The sequence below is a fragment of the Oncorhynchus masou genome, chromosome 12 (genome assembly GCF_036934945.1).
Source record: "Oncorhynchus masou masou isolate Uvic2021 chromosome 12, UVic_Omas_1.1, whole genome shotgun sequence".
NCBI lineage: Eukaryota > Metazoa > Chordata > Actinopteri > Salmoniformes > Salmonidae > Oncorhynchus > Oncorhynchus masou.
Genome location: NC_088223.1, coordinates 77,776,137 through 77,794,195, shown reverse-complemented (window position 1 = coordinate 77,794,195; position 18,059 = coordinate 77,776,137). Strand labels below are relative to the sequence as shown.

Genomic DNA, 18,059 nt, shown 5'->3' with positions numbered 1-18,059 from the left:
ATTTTTCTTCTCTTCTCATCAGCTTTTACTGAAATAGTTATTTTACTAATGTTGCTATCAGTTACATTTCTGTCTCTCTCATTTATGGTGTGTACTTGATATTACTGCAAAGTCGAGCTGAAAGGCACTGAATGCACGTGGACAAATCTCTCTTGATGCAAGTTTTACTCCTCTGAATCAAAATATACAGTATATATAACATGACGTTACTACACAATCATTTCCCTATGGGCCCTGGTCAATATATGCACCATTTTGGATGCACAAAATGTGTAATGGAGTCTAACTATCAATCAGGTTGTGTGAAGAAAGACTAAATACATTCTGGTCAGTGGCCAGAAGGGAAAAATGGACATACTGTAATTTAGTTTCCTTGGCTCAAACTGAAGTGAACCAAGTCCCAACTTGAGGATTGTCCGTTCTGTGTATAAGGGTCCAATCTGTGGGGCAAATACAAATTTCCACTCAAGTCAAAATATAACTTCTCCCATTGACATCACTGCATGACTAAGTGAAAATGTATGACTTAAGTGGAAGTTAGGCTTTGCCCCCTGTGTATGGAGGGAGGGTTTATTGTTACAGATAGAACATTAACACACCCCTATTTCCACCCTTGTGCCCCCTTTACAATCCCACCCTTCCCCCTCCTATCCCCAATTGGATGCTATTGACTCACCTTCACTCACCCAAATATGTTTTATCATTTTCAAGAAGCGCAGTTAACCTGGCAGTGTTAAAACTGAATGAACAAGGCCTGTTGGACAAATTGAAAAACAAGTGGTGGTACGACAAGGGAGAGTGTGGCAGCGGCGGAGGTGGCGAGAAGGTTAGCCACCCGTGTGTCAGCCCCATGCCGATTGGGTAAAACTGTTGCCGTGGTAACGGGGGCATCTGCCGGGGCGACACCCATCCTGTGGCCCGCAGTGGCGTTGTGACGCACCACAGTGGCACATATTATAGAGTGGAAAGTGATTACTGTCAAACCACAAATATGCGCTATTGATAGATGTTACTGTTCACCTATTCATAATCTAAAGCTTAAGTGAAACGTTTTTGAAGACACTTTGAAGTCACAGTCACCACCCTATTGTGTACTCCCACTAAACACTACATTGTGCATGTCATACATGTATCTTATGCCAAAACATGAAGTTGTCCTTTGATAACTTTCGTGCTCACTTGAAAAAGAGATGTACATCTCATTGTGACTTTCCTAGTTAATTAACGGATAAATACATTTTAAATACATGTTTTTTTGGGGTAATTGTTGACCTGGTACAAAATCCAGCCAATAGTTGAGGCTTCACAGTAATGGCCTTTGATTGGTTGTTGTGAGATAGGCCCCAGCAGTATGTGCCCGTTCCAGAAAGCGATGAAGCGGGGGCCCCATGTATATGTCTGTAGCGCTCAGCCCCTCAGGCACCCCCTCCACGACCACGAGCATAGAGATATGTAAACCAATGGGGCTCCTGTCTCCGTCACTTCCAGATGTTAAGTGCTCTGAATGGGCTCTTTAGGTTTCTGACTGAATAACATAAAATAACATGTCCTATGATGTTATTTATGTTATTTCCCCCTCCCCCCTGACCCTTCCCCGACCCCTCGACCTCACACGTGCGGTTTTGAAGAACGCCGGTAAACCTAGCCGTGTTGAAACTGAGTGAATCAGGCGTCTTAGACAAGCTGAAAAACAAATGGTGGTACGATAAGGGCGAGTGTGGACCCACGGCCTCAGGAAGTAAGGTCAGTCTCCTGCAAGTCCTGGGACCACACCTCCTCACTGACTGTTCTGTCACACTGATGAACCCCACCCATCGCAGACAGACAGATAGGAAGACAGGTAGACGGGTAGAAAGGCAGACAGACAGGTTGACTGAGAGATAGGTAGGCAGGCAAGCAGATAGGGAGGCAGGCAGACAGGCAGGCTTGCTGACACACACACACACACAAATAGGACACAGAGACTTAAAGCGTAGCCTGAGGGATACAACAGATCACACTAGAAGGCATGCTCACAATTCAGTGGTAAGCAGCACAGCAATGTACTGTCCTCTACCATTCAACATTTTGGGGTCACTTAGAAATGTCATGAAATACAGTGTAGGCATTGTTAATGTTGTAAATGACTATTGTAGCTAGAAATGGCAGATTTTTTTATGGAATATCTAAGAGGCCCATTATCAGCAACCATCACTCCTGTGTTCCAATGGCACTATGTGTTAGCTAATCCAAGTGTATCATTTTAAAAGGCTAATTGATCATTAGAAAACACTTTTGCAATTGTTAGCACAGCTGAAAACTGTTGTCCTGATTGAAGAAGCAAAAAAACTGTCCTTTAGACTAGTTGAGTATCTGGAGCATCAGCATTTGTGGGTTTGATTACAAGCTCATAATGGCCAGAAACAAATAACATTCTTCTGAAACTAGTCAGTCTATTCTTGTTTTGAGAAATGAAGGCTATTCCATGTGAGAAATTGCCAAGAAACTGAAGGTCTCGTACAATGCTGTGTACCACTCCCTTCGCAGAACAGTGCAAATTGGCTCTAACCAGAATAGAAAGAGGAGTGGGAGGCCCCAGAGCACAACTGAGCAAGAGGAGAAGTACATTAGTGTCTAGTTTGAGAAACAGACGCCTCACAAGTCCTCAACTGGCAGATTCATTAAATAGTACCCGCAAAACACCCGTCTCAACGTCTACAGTGAAGAGGCAACTCCGGGATGTTGGCCTTCTAGGCAGAGTTGGAAAGAAAAAGCCATATCCCAGGCTGGCCAATAAAAACAAAAGATTAAGATGGGCTAAAGAACACAGACACTGGTCAGAGGAAGATTGGAAGAAATAGTTATGGACAGACGAATCTAAGTTTGAGGTGTTCGGATCACAAAGAACAACATTTGCGAGACCCAGAAAAAGATGAAAAGATGCTGTGTAGGAGTGCTTGACACCATCTGTCAAGCATGGTGGAGGAAATGTGATGGTCTGGGGTGCTTTGGTGGTGGTAAAGTGGGAGATTTGTTCAGGGTAAAAGCTATCACTCCATTTTGCAACGCTAGTCATACCCTGTGGACAGCGCCTAATTGGAGCCAATTTCCTCCTACAACAGGACAATGACCCAAAGCACAGCTCCAAACTATGCAAGAACTATTTAGGGAAGAAGCAGTCAGCTGGTATTCTGTCTATAATGAAGTGGCCAGCACAGTCACCAGATTTCAACCCTATTGAGCTGTTGTGGGAGCAGCTTGACCGTATGGTACGTAAGAAGTGCCCATCAAGCCAATCCAACTTGTGGGAGGTGCTTCAGGAAGCATGGGGTGAAATCTCTTCAGGTTACCTCAACAAATTGACAACTAGAAGGTCTGCAAAGCTGTAATTGCTGCAAATAGAGGATTCTTTGACGAAGGAAAAGTTTGAAGGACACTTATTTAATTTAAAAATCATTATTTATAACCTTGTCAACATCTTGACTATATTTCCTATTCATTTTGCAATTCATTTCATGTATGTTTTCATGGAAAACAAGGACATTTCTAAGTGACCCCAAACTTTTGAACGGTAGTGTATGAAATGATGATACCCGCAGGATCACATTCATATGGTTGTCACCTGTATCTGTGCACACTTACTAGTGTATACTTAGTAGGGCACTTAGCAATGAATGTATTCAAGTTGTGCAGTTGTGATGTCCCAGGAGATTATTAGTATGATAGAATTAGAATGAGTGGAACAGGTTTGAAACCTATTATTTTTTATGATTAGTATGCCAGTCATCCCAGCTCACTCTAGATTGGATATATCAAGTATAGCAGTTGGCCACTACTCAAGCATGTAAAGTGAACTCCCGCCTCAACAAAGCAGCATGTAAACGCCTTAGCGGCAAATCAAGTCCTTGTCAAGTGTACAGTATTTTCTTGTCAAGTATAATTAAAAAGTAGCTCTCCAGTTTTGTTAGAATGTGCTCACACACATTCCCATCAGCAGCAGATCAGATGCATAACAAGGCAGTGTTTAGTGAAGTCTCTAACCTGAACATAGTCCTTTTGAAAAGAAATCATCCTACTTTAGGAGCAGGAAACCAACCTGCTCCAAAAGAGGAGATAAGAAGTGTGAGAGAGCTGTGTGTTTTAAACCACAGCATCTAATTACAAAATTACAATAAGCAGAGATAACCGAGGGCTAGGGAGCTACTTGAGAGTTTAGACCGAGGAAAAAACAGCCTGTTGACAATTGTTGACAGCTAGCAAACTGGAATAATTGTTTTCCTTTCTAATTGCTGTAAAACATCATAGTCAAGCTTTAGATTGATTTGAATGGTAATTTCATGATGATAACAGCTACAGCCCTAGCCACAGAGCTCATAGCTAGAGAAGGTGGACTGGAAAGTATGTCTGTGTGTGTGTGTTAGATTTGTTAACTTTGTATTTGTGTACTTGTGTTGTAATGTGTAATATAATTGCCTGCGATTTTATGTATGAGTATGTATGTGAGTCTGTGTTTTCATTTGTGTGTTCTCGGCACCCCACCACTGTCACGCCTCTGATATCCTTTCTGCCCTGTGTCTCTCCTCCAACCCCCCAGGACAAGTCGTCCCAGGCCCTGTCATTGAGCAACGTGGCGGGGGTCTTCTATATCCTAGTGGGGGGCCTGGGTCTGGCCATGCTGGTGGCCCTCATCGAATTCTGCTACAAGTCCCGGAACGAGGCCAAGCGAATGAAGGTGGAGGAACCGATGTCTGAACACCACCACCACCACCACCACCTCCCCCACCACCTAGCCCCTAGCAGCCCCCACCCCAGCTGCTCCAGCCCCAGAACAAGCCCTCACCCCAGTCACAGTCCTGGTTATAGTCCTGGCCACACCCCCGGCCCCAGCCCTTCCCCAAGCACCCCCAACTTAGCCACGTATAGTGAGGTTTTCGACGGGTATGGGAGCGATGATGGGAGTGATGGGGATGTTATGATATAAGGCCAGTATAGAAAAGTCCTCCTCCATCCCCCACCCACCCCTCTAGGCCCCCCTCCTGTGGTACTGTAAGTTGACCCTCCCTTATTGGCCGCTAGCTAGCTTGCCATGCTGCTGATTGACTGTACAACTGGTGGCAATGCTTCCTTTACTTCCTCTGCCTTGTGATTCGCTCGTTTGTGGTCATGTGACTTACTCGTCTGTCTCTTGGCTTCCTGGCGGGGCTTTAAGATGGCCGCCGTTTCTATTGTCTGTTTGGTTTGTTTGGTTGCAGACAATGTCTCCTGCTGTTGACTATGACTAGGGTTGCACACTTCTGGAAGCTTTTCCAAAATTCCCACGTTTTAGAGAAATCCCGGTTGCAGGAATCCCTCCCTGCTTATTCCCCATTGATTCTGGGAATCTTCCAACCGGGATTTCTGGAAATCTAGGAATTTGGGATATTATTCTCATGTTTTCCAGAAATACCAGTTGGAGGATTTCCTGTTGGTGTATTCCATCCTTACTTATTCTCTCTGTGAATCCACCAACCTGGATTTCTGGGAATTTGGGGAAAGTTTCCCAGATTTCCCAGGAATTCTCAGGTTTTCTCGAAATCCCCTCTCTGCTTATTTCCTTTTTATTCCAGGAATACTCCAACCTTGATTGTTTGGGAAAGTTTCTGGAATTTCACAACCCTGACTATGACACAGACAGGCACCTGCTAACATCACACATAGCCATAGTGCTCTGTCTAAACCAAGGGCATCAGTTGGGTATGGCAGTCGCACAAACATTTTAAGTAGGCAAAAAAAGTAGACAAAAAATCTTTCCTATCCTGATTTACAATGCAACTGCTGTTTAACGTAACGTCAGACTGGTTTTAGGACCATGCGGAGCATTGCTCGGAGAGCAGCTGTCAACCTGCGCCCTTTTCTCTCACTTTTGAAAGCAGAGGACAGAGACAGTGGCAGCTTGCCAGTCAGCTGTTTAGGCCGATTGCTTTGAATATGATGACGGTATTTGAACTCAGCCTTGTAAACCTTATTGTAATCTGATAGCCAGGGGTTAATTGAATTGGGAATTTGGAGGTGGGGAAGCCTTCCTTTTTGGTGACCATTCAAAACCAAAAGCGATTTTATTGTTATTAAAATATAGGCTGTGATAACTGTCGGCCTAATTTATATTTACGTTCATTTGCCAAGTAGGCTAGTGCAATTTTGGTTTCATGTTTTAGCATGAACATAAACAGAACTGAACAACTTTCTTTTTAGAGCATTTCCCCAAAATACATGTCCTGTTTTTGGCATCAAAGAAAATAACAATTGTAGGCTATAACAAATGTTCTGTCATGCAGTGACATAATGCATTTCCACCTCTCACTTTATCAGTCTTGCTTGTCCATCTTCCTCAATTCAATTCTTACAGATCAATCTTGCAGGCAAAATGTCATTAAATATTGTTCAGTTATTTAGCCATAGTGTGGATGTAGGGCTGTTTTTGAAATACAATAATCACCCAGACAGTGCAACTACTGTGTGGCCAACACAATAATATCAGAGACAAGCTGGCCCGGGGAAAGATGTGCGAGCCACCCCTTCCTTATTCCAAACAATATTCTCAGAGTTGCCTTGTTGATACAAAATGTTGCAGTATTCTCAGAGCCAAATTGTTCATTGATACAATGTTTCAATAGTTTCAGGCCCACCTTGTTAATGTTGGTTTTAATTTACAATGAATCCTACCATTTATAAAGATCTGCGTACAGGTTATATATATATATATATATATATATATATATATATATATATATATATATATATATATATATATATATATATATATATATATATATATTGTAGGCTAGCTAACTATGGCCTAAAAATATCTAACTGCCCAAATGTCTAATACCCCCCCCCACACACACACACACACACACACACACACACACACACACACACACACACACTTTGCCATAACCTAGGTTTAGCTAAACTAACACCACTTTTCTAAATCAGACAATATAAGAAGGGATAACCACAGGTTTCAATGAGAAACCAGCCCCAAGTACACGTTAAGTTAGATAAAGCAATATAGCACCATACATTATTGGCGTGTTAAATCCTCGAGTAAGTGGAAACTAACTGCCCCTCTATATTGACTTGAGCGCCGATCTCTAAGATATTTCCCTCGAGTCCAACGATATTTGACTTGCAGATCTACAGTATGTGTCTGACGTGGTTATGTGTCTCCTGTTGGTGCTGTAGGCCCCCTCTCTCATCCCTCTCTTCATTCCCCTTACTGTTGCTTGGTCAGTTGCCCTGTCGTCCCTCACCCACACATAAATCATCCAATGTCTAATACCCATAGTAGTCAATGGTAGTCTTGTATCAAATGTGCACATAAAGTGGTGTTATGAGATTTTATTGAATGGCCATGATGGATGTCCTGTGATTCTGTGGTGTGACGTTAGATGTAGTTACTGTACTATATTCATCCCTGACATTATCCATCTTCATGATGCTTCCTGATCTTAGAATTGTTAGTGTAATTTTGTATGCTCAGATGAGCTGACGTGTTTTTCTCTGTCCCTCTCTTCCCTTTTCTTTCTCTCACTATTCCCTCTCTCTCTCCCTCTCTTCCCTTTTCTTTCTCTCACTATTCCCTCTCTCTCTCTCTCCCTGTTCCCCTTGCTTTCTCTCACTATTCCCTCTCTCTCCTTCCCTGTCCCCCTTGCTTTCTCTCACTATTCCCTCTTTCTCTCCCTCCCTTTTCTTCCTCACTATTCTTTCTCTCACCCTATTTTCCTCACTATTCCCTCTCTCCCTGTCCCCCTTGCTTTCTCTCACTATTCCCTCTCTCTCTCTCCCTGTCCCCCTTGCTTTCTCTCACTATTCCCTCTCTCTCTCCCTGTCCCCCTTGCTTTCTCTCACTATTCCCTCTCTCTCTCTCCCTGTCCCCTTTGCCCCTCTCTCTCCCTGTACCCCTTGCTTTCTCTCACTATTCCCTCTCTCTCTCTCCCTGTCCCCCTTGCTTTCTCTCTCTCCCCTCTTTCTTCCCCTCTCCCTCTGTCTGTTCCCACCCTCTCCTTTTCTTATATTTGTCTCTCCTCTTTCTCACTACCCCCATTTCCCTTCTCTCTGTCTCTATCCCCCTTTCTCTTCCTGCTCCCCCCTTTTCCCTACCCAGCTGACCTTTACGGAGGCCATGAGGAACAAGGCACGCCTGTCGATCACAGGCAGTGTGGGGGAGAATGGGCGCGTCCTGACACCCGACTGTCCCAAAGCGGTCCACTCGGGCCCCTCACTCCGCCAGAGCTCCGGCCTGGCCTTGGTCTCCTCTGAGCTCCCGTGAAAACCAAAAACCTTTCAAGTGCCTTAAAAATGACCAACCCACAACCACCATATACCACAAAGACACAGGACAAACACCACCCAAACCGGACACCACCACCAGTGTGTGGGCAGACAGGGACTAACTAACATTGTGGAAGTTTTTTTAATATAGCAGAAATTGGGACTTTGCCATTTGAGTATGTAGTGAATCTGTGGCCATTTTGGATGGAGTTCTGTGGAAAAGTACCATCTGTATTTTTACTGTGTGGCCAAGTGAGGGCTATTTGTAATCAAGCTGCCATTTTTGGGTGCAGAGGTGGAGATTGCATCTGAGATGTTCCACTGAAGACCCTGTGCCAACTTATCATTGCGATCACTGGCGAAGGAAGAGCAGGAGGAATTGAGAGTGAAGTAAAATGAAAAATAAAGGAAGACCAGAAAACTTGAAACTTGTAACTGTGGATCATTGGGTTGCTGACTGAATTGGCAAACTGAATTACAATCAAGATTGTTTTCCAAATGTGGACAATTGTTACCAGACGAGAGCAGTGTTCAAAAAACAACTGTCAGACAACAATCTCACTGAATATCAATATCTGACATCATGTGGAGGTGTGTCTCCCGTTGTCATCATGGAGATAAAAACTATAATTATTAATAAACTACAATAACTCTATTGATAATAATACATATAAGATAAATAAACTGTGAAGATTTAGTAAATATGTATATTCTGTGAAGACGAAGCTAAAGAAAAAAGATGTTCTGTACATAGAAGAGACTGTATAACATTGCTTGCTTTTTAAACAGATGTAAATAGCTGATTCAGTAGTGGACAAAGGACAGTTCTCTTTTTGTAACCATCTTTAAATAAATAATTCATCGCAATAATGGATAAGACGACTAAGACGACGTTGTTGAGAAAGGAGAGACATTGAGACAGTGTTTTATTCCTTCAACGTTCAGTTCAGAGCGTCATGTTCCATGGGCATAGTTTCAACTCTGCCCATCTAGATACCTGTTCTCTACATATTAATATATTCAGCGATGAATGTTAATTAGTCCCATCCTCATCCTCGAGCATCGCCCCCATCCTCTAGCCACACCCCACACTGTGAGGTCATAGACCAGAAGTGGCTGATAGACCGAATGTTATGTTTAAATGCTTTACTTGCGTTTCCACTAGAAAACAAACAATATTTTTTGTGTCGTTTGTTCTATTTTTTGTAACGATCAATTACATTTAAAATGACTGTCCGTCTCCTGATTTTTCAATGTTTTTTCAATGTTCGCGGCTGTTGAACGTTGAACGTCTTATCTGGATAGACATTTTAGATAATTGTGTATGGAGAGAATAATGCATTTTTTTTATGTGAAATGAGAAATGCAATTTTTTTCCTCATTGCTGTATTATTTCACTAGTCAAAGCTTATATAAACAGTATTTATTGAATAAAAAAGAAGACGAAGAAGAATATTTGTATTATTGAGCCATGGTCAAAGCTTTGGCCCTCTTGGTCCCTAACACTGTGGATCCTCAGTAGAAGAATCTATGGTCTACTTCCTGTCATTGAAGTTATTAGTGTGCAGTGGAGGTTTCAACACATGGCCAATGGAAGGGCAACCTCTAGGCCCGTGGGCAGCAATAGGACACTGACTTTTACTGTGTCATCCTTTTGTCTCTTTCATTTTCAACTTTTTTGCCCCAAAACCTGTTTCTGCTATTGTTGTTGTCGGACAAATATGTGCAATGTTATCAATGTTTTCAATTGCTGCCTCTGTCTTTTGCCCTTACACACATTCACATACACGTCCACATACATGTACACATAGTAGTGGTTGTAGCTTGTATGGCTGCCTGGGCGAACCTCCACTTCAGCCCCCCTCTGTCATTTTTATTCAGACATTTGTAACACAAATAAATAATCAAAACATTTTAAAATATATACAAAATAAGACTCATAAATATCAAAAAGAAGTAACAAAGACAAATAGAAACAAATGGCAAGATGCCACCATGGGCACCTACCCATGTCACCTATACCTAAATCCGCCACTGTGTACACGACACGTACAGAGGAGGCTAGTGAGAGGAGGTATAGGAGGACAGGCTCATTGTAATGGCTGAATGGAATAAATTAAACAGAATCAAACACATGGAAACCACATGATTGACTCTGTTCCATTGATTCCATTCCAGCCCGTCCTCCTGTAGCTTCTCTCACCAGCCTCTTCTGGTACGCACGCGCACGCACACACACGCACACACACACACACACACACACACACACACACACACACACACACACACACACACACACACACACACACACACACACACACACACACACAAACACACACACCGGATGGACCTTGTTGCTTTGAGAGAATAAACCAGCTAAAATATTTCAGGCCATGCTTTTTGGTTCTGCCATATGTCTGTAAAATTCAAATGGTATCCTATTTTGGTTTCAATTGTACATCTTTATTTTGATCATTTTCTTAGTAAAAAGTTAATCCAAAGGATTTGTCACTGTGTTTTTATTGTGGACAGGTGTGAGAGGGATCTCTGTTAATTCATGAACTTACTTGAGTGTGTTTGTGAGATATGTTTTTTTAGATATAACCCACTCACATGCTGGAATTCAATCAATTGCGCATTGTCAACTGTTGGGGAGAGTATTATATTTAAAAGGTGTATTCCTGAATAATGAATGACGTTTTTACAATAATAATGCAATATGTTCCATTTACTTTAACTAATATTTGTGTTCAACTGGTAATAAGATGCAACCAGTCTAATGTAAAGGCTTTATGTAATTTCTAACCAATGTTTAATGATCACACTCATGTCATGCTTACATGAGCATTATAAGATACAAAAGCTGTCAAATCCACAAGCAGCTCCCGGCATTAAACCTAAAGCGGACATTACCATTGGTCGCATTAAGATAAATTCCATGCAGCCTTGATTACAAGTTCAAACACTGAAATGTGAGCTGTAATCTAGACCTCTATTAAGATGATAGAAATCCTCATTATTTTGTTGAATCATTTTCAATTTGAGCGTCATTATTTCTATATATCCTTCACTTTGTCATTCTGAACTTCCAACACGAGTGGGATGGGTGTGGCTTCTTGACAATGATCAAGAGCAGCTGCTCAGCGATTTGACAGCTCCAACGCAGTCACATCTCTGACAATGCCAAAACATAAGTGTTGACTATCTCCAGTTAACGCTTCATCTGATTGAATCTAGGCCTTAGGTCCCATACACACTCAAGTTGTTCAACTGATATAAAACGCATTTTGCTCATCAGTTATACAACGCATCACTAAATGATCTGTTGTATCAGTTTTGTATCACAAAAATATCAGTTGTATCAAACCTATTGTGTCAAATGCATTGTGCAACCTGAGTGTGTACGGGGCCTTACATTTGATATCCTCCTAACGTAGCAGTGCCTCAGCCTCGGACACTATGAACTGACCACCAACATGACAGATGGTCCAAGACAAGGTGCTGAAACCATCAGGTGAATGCTGCAGTGATGGAACAAAGCCTCATTTACACCTAAGCAAAATGGCTACCCTTCATAGTTGCGACAAATTATAGGTTGAGTTCTCCTGCTCAGACGTTGCATGCATCAATTAGTGGTTGCGTGACACGTCATCGACTGTGTTATTGATTGACAGATTCCTATAGAATATGATGATTAGCTGATACATAAAAAATATCTATCCAGGCATTGTAAAAATATGTGGCCCAGCATCGTCCGGGTTAGGGGAGGGTTTGGCCTGGCTAGGCCGTCATTGTAAATAAGAATTTGTTCTTTACTGACTTGCCTAGTTAAATAAATAAATACAAATAAAATTAATTAATTAAATATGTCTGGCTTGGGCAGAGGAAAGAGCCCATAGACTTTGGGGCTGCACAAAATGCAAGTATGCAGAATGGTTTTGCGTAGCTAATTGAGTTATTGTGTTGTATACGGTATAAATTAGACCAACCCTGCTCATGTTCAGCCTTGACCTTCCACTCCATATTACGGTCAAACCTTGGTCGTGCTCGCACTAAAACACTGTGTACAGCTCTACTGTAGCTACTAGCGATGTAAACAGGGACGCAGAGCAGGCGGCGGTGGCTGTAGGCAGCTGAGGAACTCAACATGTGGAGCCAAGGGGACAGGACGTTTGTAAGACAGAAGTGACAGCATACACTACATGACCAAAAGTATGTGGACACCTGCTTGTCGAACATCTCATTCCAAAATCATGGGAATTTATATGGAGTTGGACCCACTTTGCCTCTACTCTTCTGGGAAGACTTTCCATTATATATTGGAACATTGCTGCAGGGTTATGATTCGGTCGGGCACTGATGTTGGGCGATTAGGCCTAGCTCGCAGTCAGCACTCCAATTCATCCCAAAGGTGTTTGATGGGGTTGAGGTCAGTGCTCTGTGCAGGCCAGTCAAGTTCTTCCACACTGATCTCAACAAACCATTCCTGTATGGACCTTTCTTTGTGCATGGGGGCATTGTCATGCTGAAACAGGAAAACCCAAACCTTCCCCAAACTGTTGCCAGGAAGTTGGAAGCACAGAATCATCTAGGATGTCATTGCATGCTGTAGCGTTAAGAATTCCCTTCACTGGAACTAAGGGACCTAGCCCGAACCATGAAAAACAGTACCAGACCAATATTCCTCCTCCGCCAAACTTTACAGTCAACACTATGCTTTCGGGCAGGTATCGTTCTCCTGGTATCCAACAAACCCAGATTTATCCGTGGGACTGCCAGTTGATGATGCATGATTCATCACTCCAGCGTACGTGTTTCCACAGCTTGAGTCCAATGGAGGCTAGCTTTACACCAATCCAGCCAATGCTTGGCATCGCTCATGGTGATCTTAGGCTTGTGTGTGGCTGCTTGGCCATGGAAACCCATTTCATGAAGCTCCCAAAGAACAGTTATTGTGCTGACGTTGCTTCCAGAGGCAGTTTGAAACTCGGTAGTGAGTGGACAGGCAATTTTTACATGCTACGCACTTCAGCACTCGGCGGTCCCGTTCTGTGAGCTTGTGTGACCTACCACTTCGAAGCTGAACCGTTGATGCTCCTAGACATTTCAATTTCACAATAACAGCTCTTACAGTTGACCGGGGCAGCTCTAGCACGGCATAAATTTGACAAACTGACTTGTTGGAAAGGTGGCATCCTATGACGGTGCCACGTTGAAAGTCACTGAGCTCTTCAGTAAGGCCATTCGACTGCCAATGTTCGTCCATGGAGATTGATTTTATACACCTGTCAGCAACTGGTGTGGCTGAAATAGCCGAATCCACTCATTTGAAGGGTTGTCCACGTACTTTTATATATAGTGTATGTCAAAAAGGGGAGACAGCAGGGTTCTGACCTTCGGGGGAATAAAATATAAGATCAAGCTGCCCAAATCAACCTTGGTCACATTCTCACTGAGAGTCAACACGAGTAGGGAAAAGGGAGGGATATAGGAGGGATGCTGTAGGCAGAGATAAGAGATGATTTGGCAGGGATGAGTCCTTGGTGTATAAAAGGCTGTGACCCCAACCAGGTGTCTGATATCATGTTGCAGCTAGGTAGATATTTGTTGAAATTCATCATTAGTTCATCCTCTTTGTGGACCCCATAGTAAAGTCATTAAACACAAAGTGAAAGAGAGCGACCCGGCTCTACTTATTTGCTTACCTGTGAACCATTGACACTGCCCTTGTTAGTGGGGAGTAAGGCAGCACAACAGTTAACACACACAGGGAACTTTATTTACACACACTGGGGAAGATGAACTTGGAGAACCACTGGGCACACACTGGTTGAATCAACGTTGTTTCCATGCTTTTCAATGAAATAACGTTGAACCAATTTGAAATGGACGTTGACTCGACCTCTGTGCCCAGGGGGATGTACATGGGGATGTACATGGTGATGGTTTTGTAATACAGAAATTAAGGGAATAATTCATTTACACATTGAAAATACATTTTACAATTGGCATTGTTTGAATTTAAAACTTGAATTACTGAACAGAACAAGTAATTAGATGATTGCCGCAAAAGTACATACTTTTTGGGGGGAAGGGTCGATCAGCTTTAATATTGCAGATAGATTGTGGCTTCTATCAGTGTTATCATCTTCATAATTTCCAATCCCGCATATATCTTTTGTAAATATATATATATATATATATATATATATATATATATATATATATATATATATATATATATATACACTAACGTTCAAAAGTTTGGGGTCACTTAGAAATGTCCTTGTTTTTGAAAGAAAAGCACATTTTTTGTCCATTAAAATAACATCAAATTGATCAGAAATAAAGTGTAGACATTGTTAATGTTGAAAGTGACAATTGTAGCTGGAAAAGGCTTGTACGCATGTTTGAATACTGGAACAAGCCTCTCTGTTGTGTACAGTGCCTTAAGGTCGCCGTTTTGGACAGTGAGCCAGCCCTCTGCTGTGTACATGACTTTATGGGATTAAGGGATTAAAATTAAAATGGCACCCGAAGAAATGTCAGCAGTTTTACAGGCGCCCAACCAATTGTGCTATTATGTGGGTTTTTTTGCGTTATTCATAACTGATTTTGTACATAATACAGGGGGGCAAAAAAGTATTTAGTCAGCCACCAATTGAGCAAGTTCTCCCACTTAAAAAGATGAAAGAGGCCTGTAATTTTCATCATAGGTACACTTCAACAATGACAGACAAAATGAGAAAAAAATCCAGAAAATCACATTGTAGGCATTTTAATTAATTCTTTTGCAAATTATGTTGGAAATTAAGTATTTGGTCAATAGTTTATCTCACTACTTTGTTATATACACTTTGTTGGCAATGACAGAGGTCAAACGTTTTCTGTAAGTCTTCACAAGGTTTTCACACACTGTTGCTGGTATTTTGGCCCATTCCTCCTCCTCTAGAGCAGTGATGTTTTGGGGCTGTTGCTGGGCAACACGGCCTTTCAACTCGCTTGAGATCTGGAGACTGGCTAGGCCACTCCAGGACCTTGAAATGCTTCTTACGAAGCCACTCCTTCGTTGCCCGGGCGGTGTGTTTGGGATCATTGTCTTGCTGAAAGACCCAGCCATATTTCATCTTCAATGCCCTTGCTGATAGAAGGAGGTTTTCACTCAATATCTCACGATACATGGCCCTATTCATTCTTTCCTTTACACGGATCAGTTGTCCTGGTCCCTTTGCAGAAAAACAGCCCCAAAGCATGATCTTTCCACCCCCATGCTTCACAGTAGGTATGGTGTTCTTTGGATGCAACTCAGCATTCTTTGTCCTCCAAACACGAGGAGTTGAGTTTTTACCAAAAAGTTATATTTTGGTTTCATCTGGCCATATGGCATTCTCCCAATCTTCTTCTGGATCATCCAAATGCTCTCTAGCAAACTTCAGAAGGGCCTGGACATGTAATGGCTTAAGCATGAGGACACGTCTGGCACTGCAGGATTTGAGTCCCTGGCGGCGTAGTGTGTTACTGATGGTAGGCTTTGTTACTTTGGTCCCAGCTCTCTGCAGGTCATTCACTAGGTCCCCCCGTGTGGTTCTGGGATTTTTGCTCTCCCTTCTTGTGATCATTTTGACCCCACGGGGTGAGATCTCGCGTGGAGCCCCAGATCGAGGGAGATTATCAGTGGTCTTGTATGTCTTCCATTTCCTAATAATTGCTCCCACAGTTGATTTCTTCAAACCAAGCTGCTTACCTATTGCAGATTCAGTCTTCCCAGCCTGGTGCAGGTCTACAATTTTGTTTCTGGTGTATTTTGACAGCTCTTTGGTCTTGGCCATAGTGGAATTTGGAGTGTGACTGTTGGAGGTTGTGGACAGGTGTCTTTTATACTGATAACAAGTTCAAACAGGTGTCATTAATACAGGTAACGAGTGGAGGACAGAGGAGCCTCTTAAAGAAGAAGTTACAGGTCTGTGAGAGCCAGAAATTTTGCTTGTTTGTAGGTGACCAAATACTTGCACAATTGGTGGCTGACTAAATACTTTTTTGCCCCACTGTAGATGAGTAATGTAGGGTATTTAAACATTATATAAACGGGCATTGTTTAAAGTGACTAGTGATACAATTATTACATCAAATTTTTAACTATTAAAGTGGCTAGAGATTTGAGTCAGTATGTTGGCAGCAGCCACTCAATGTTAGTGATGGCTGTTGAACAGTCTGATGGCCTTGAGATAGAAGCTGTTCTTCAGTCTCTCGGTCCCAGCTTGACACACCTGTATTGACCTTGCCTTCTGGATGATAGCGGGGTGAACAGGCAGTGGCTTGGGTGGTTGTTGTCCTTGATGATATTTTTGGCCTTCCTGTGACATCGGGTGGTGTAGGTGTCCTGGAGGGCAGGTAGTTTGTCCCCGGTGATGCGTTGTGTAGACCTCACTACCCTCTGGAGAGCATTACGGTTGTGGGCGGAGCAGTTGCCGTACCAGGCGGTGATACAGCCCGGCAGGATGCTCTCAATTGTGCATCTGTAAAAGTTTGTGAGTGTTTTTGGTGACAAGCCAAATTTCTTCAGCCTCCTGAGGTTGAAGAGGCGCTGCAAGCCCACCACTGTAGTGTCATCTGCAAACTTGATGATTGAGTTGGAGGCGTGCATGGCCATGCAGTCATGGGTGAACAAGGAGTACAGGAGAGGGCTGAGAACGCACCCTTGTGGGGCCCCAGTGTTGAGGATCAGCGGGGTGGAGATGTCATTTCCTACCCTCACCACCTGGGGGAGGCCCGTCAGAAAGTCCTGGACCCAGTTGCACAGGGCGGGGTTGAGACCCAGGGTCTCGAGCTTAATGACAAGTTTGGAGGTTACTATGGTGTTAAATGCTGAGCTGTAATCGATGAACAGCATTCTTACATAGGTATTTCACTTGTCCAGATAAGTTAGGGCAGTGTGCAGTGCAATTGTTATTGCGTCTGTGGACCTATTGGGGCGGTAAACAAATTGGAATGGTCTAGGGTGTCAGGTAGGGTGGAGGTGATATGATCCTTGACTTGTCTCTCAAAGCACTTCATGATGACAGAGGTGACTGCTACCGTGCTAATTTCTTACATTGTTGTTGTTGTTGTTTTTTTATCAAGCAAAGACCATGAAATATTGTGCATTGTTACAGCTCTCCTCGTTCAATTCCATTACACTTTGCTGTGTAATGAACCTCAGATTATTATATTATCAATTAAAGACTAACAAATAACATGTTAAATTAATATTAATTTTAGTGGTTTCTATTTGAAAGTAGACCAGCAATTCTCTGGCTCTGATACATCTTAATCCAATTGTCTTGTTACTTTTGAATAAATCTTCTGTGTCGTCTCAGCTCTCCTCATTCACTGCTTATGACATTGCTTTTACTGCGGTGCCCTTTGTGGCTAGAAAAGGTTTTGAGTCAAGTTCCACACTGCAGTAATGGCATTCCCAGCGTCCATGGCCACAGACAGAGCTGTGTTCTTCTCTGCATTGTTTGGAGAATCCAATATCTCTGCAGCTTGGGCTCCCTTTATCCCGCCTCCCAATGCCCTGTCAGTGCCAAGAATCGGCCCGACGGTTGCGCTAAGAACTATGCCGCTTATAGCCGCTGCTCCAAGTGCTCCCCCAACCACCTCTACACCTGTTCCTGTCCCCGATACCTCTGTTCCTGCCCCTGTTACACCTGCTGCAGACCCAGCTTATCCAATTCTACCTACGCTCCAGACTGTAGTGCTAATACTGTATCCTTATCTGCATTGAC

The 18,059-nt window shown here is 42.8% G+C and overlaps 1 protein-coding gene across 3 annotated transcripts in view; it reads left to right on the top strand.

The window, feature by feature from the left end:
* The window catches only part of LOC135550866 (glutamate receptor 4-like), a 233,189-nt gene extending 222,402 nt beyond the window's left edge, over positions 1–10,787 (top strand). The window contains exons 14-16 of one of the 3 annotated variants that reach the window (XM_064982051.1): positions 1,629–1,743; positions 4,574–4,711; positions 8,126–10,787. In XM_064982051.1, coding sequence (XP_064838123.1) covers positions 1,629–1,743; positions 4,574–4,711; positions 8,126–8,290 — 418 coding nt within the window. In that variant the 3' untranslated portion in view covers positions 8,291–10,787. Of the gene's footprint in view, positions 1–711; positions 827–1,628; positions 1,744–4,573; positions 4,961–8,125 lie in introns of those variants that run through there. The other 2 variants (XM_064982050.1, XM_064982048.1) reach the window with 2 other exon arrangements.
* The last annotated feature ends 7,272 nt before the right edge of the window (positions 10,788–18,059 follow it).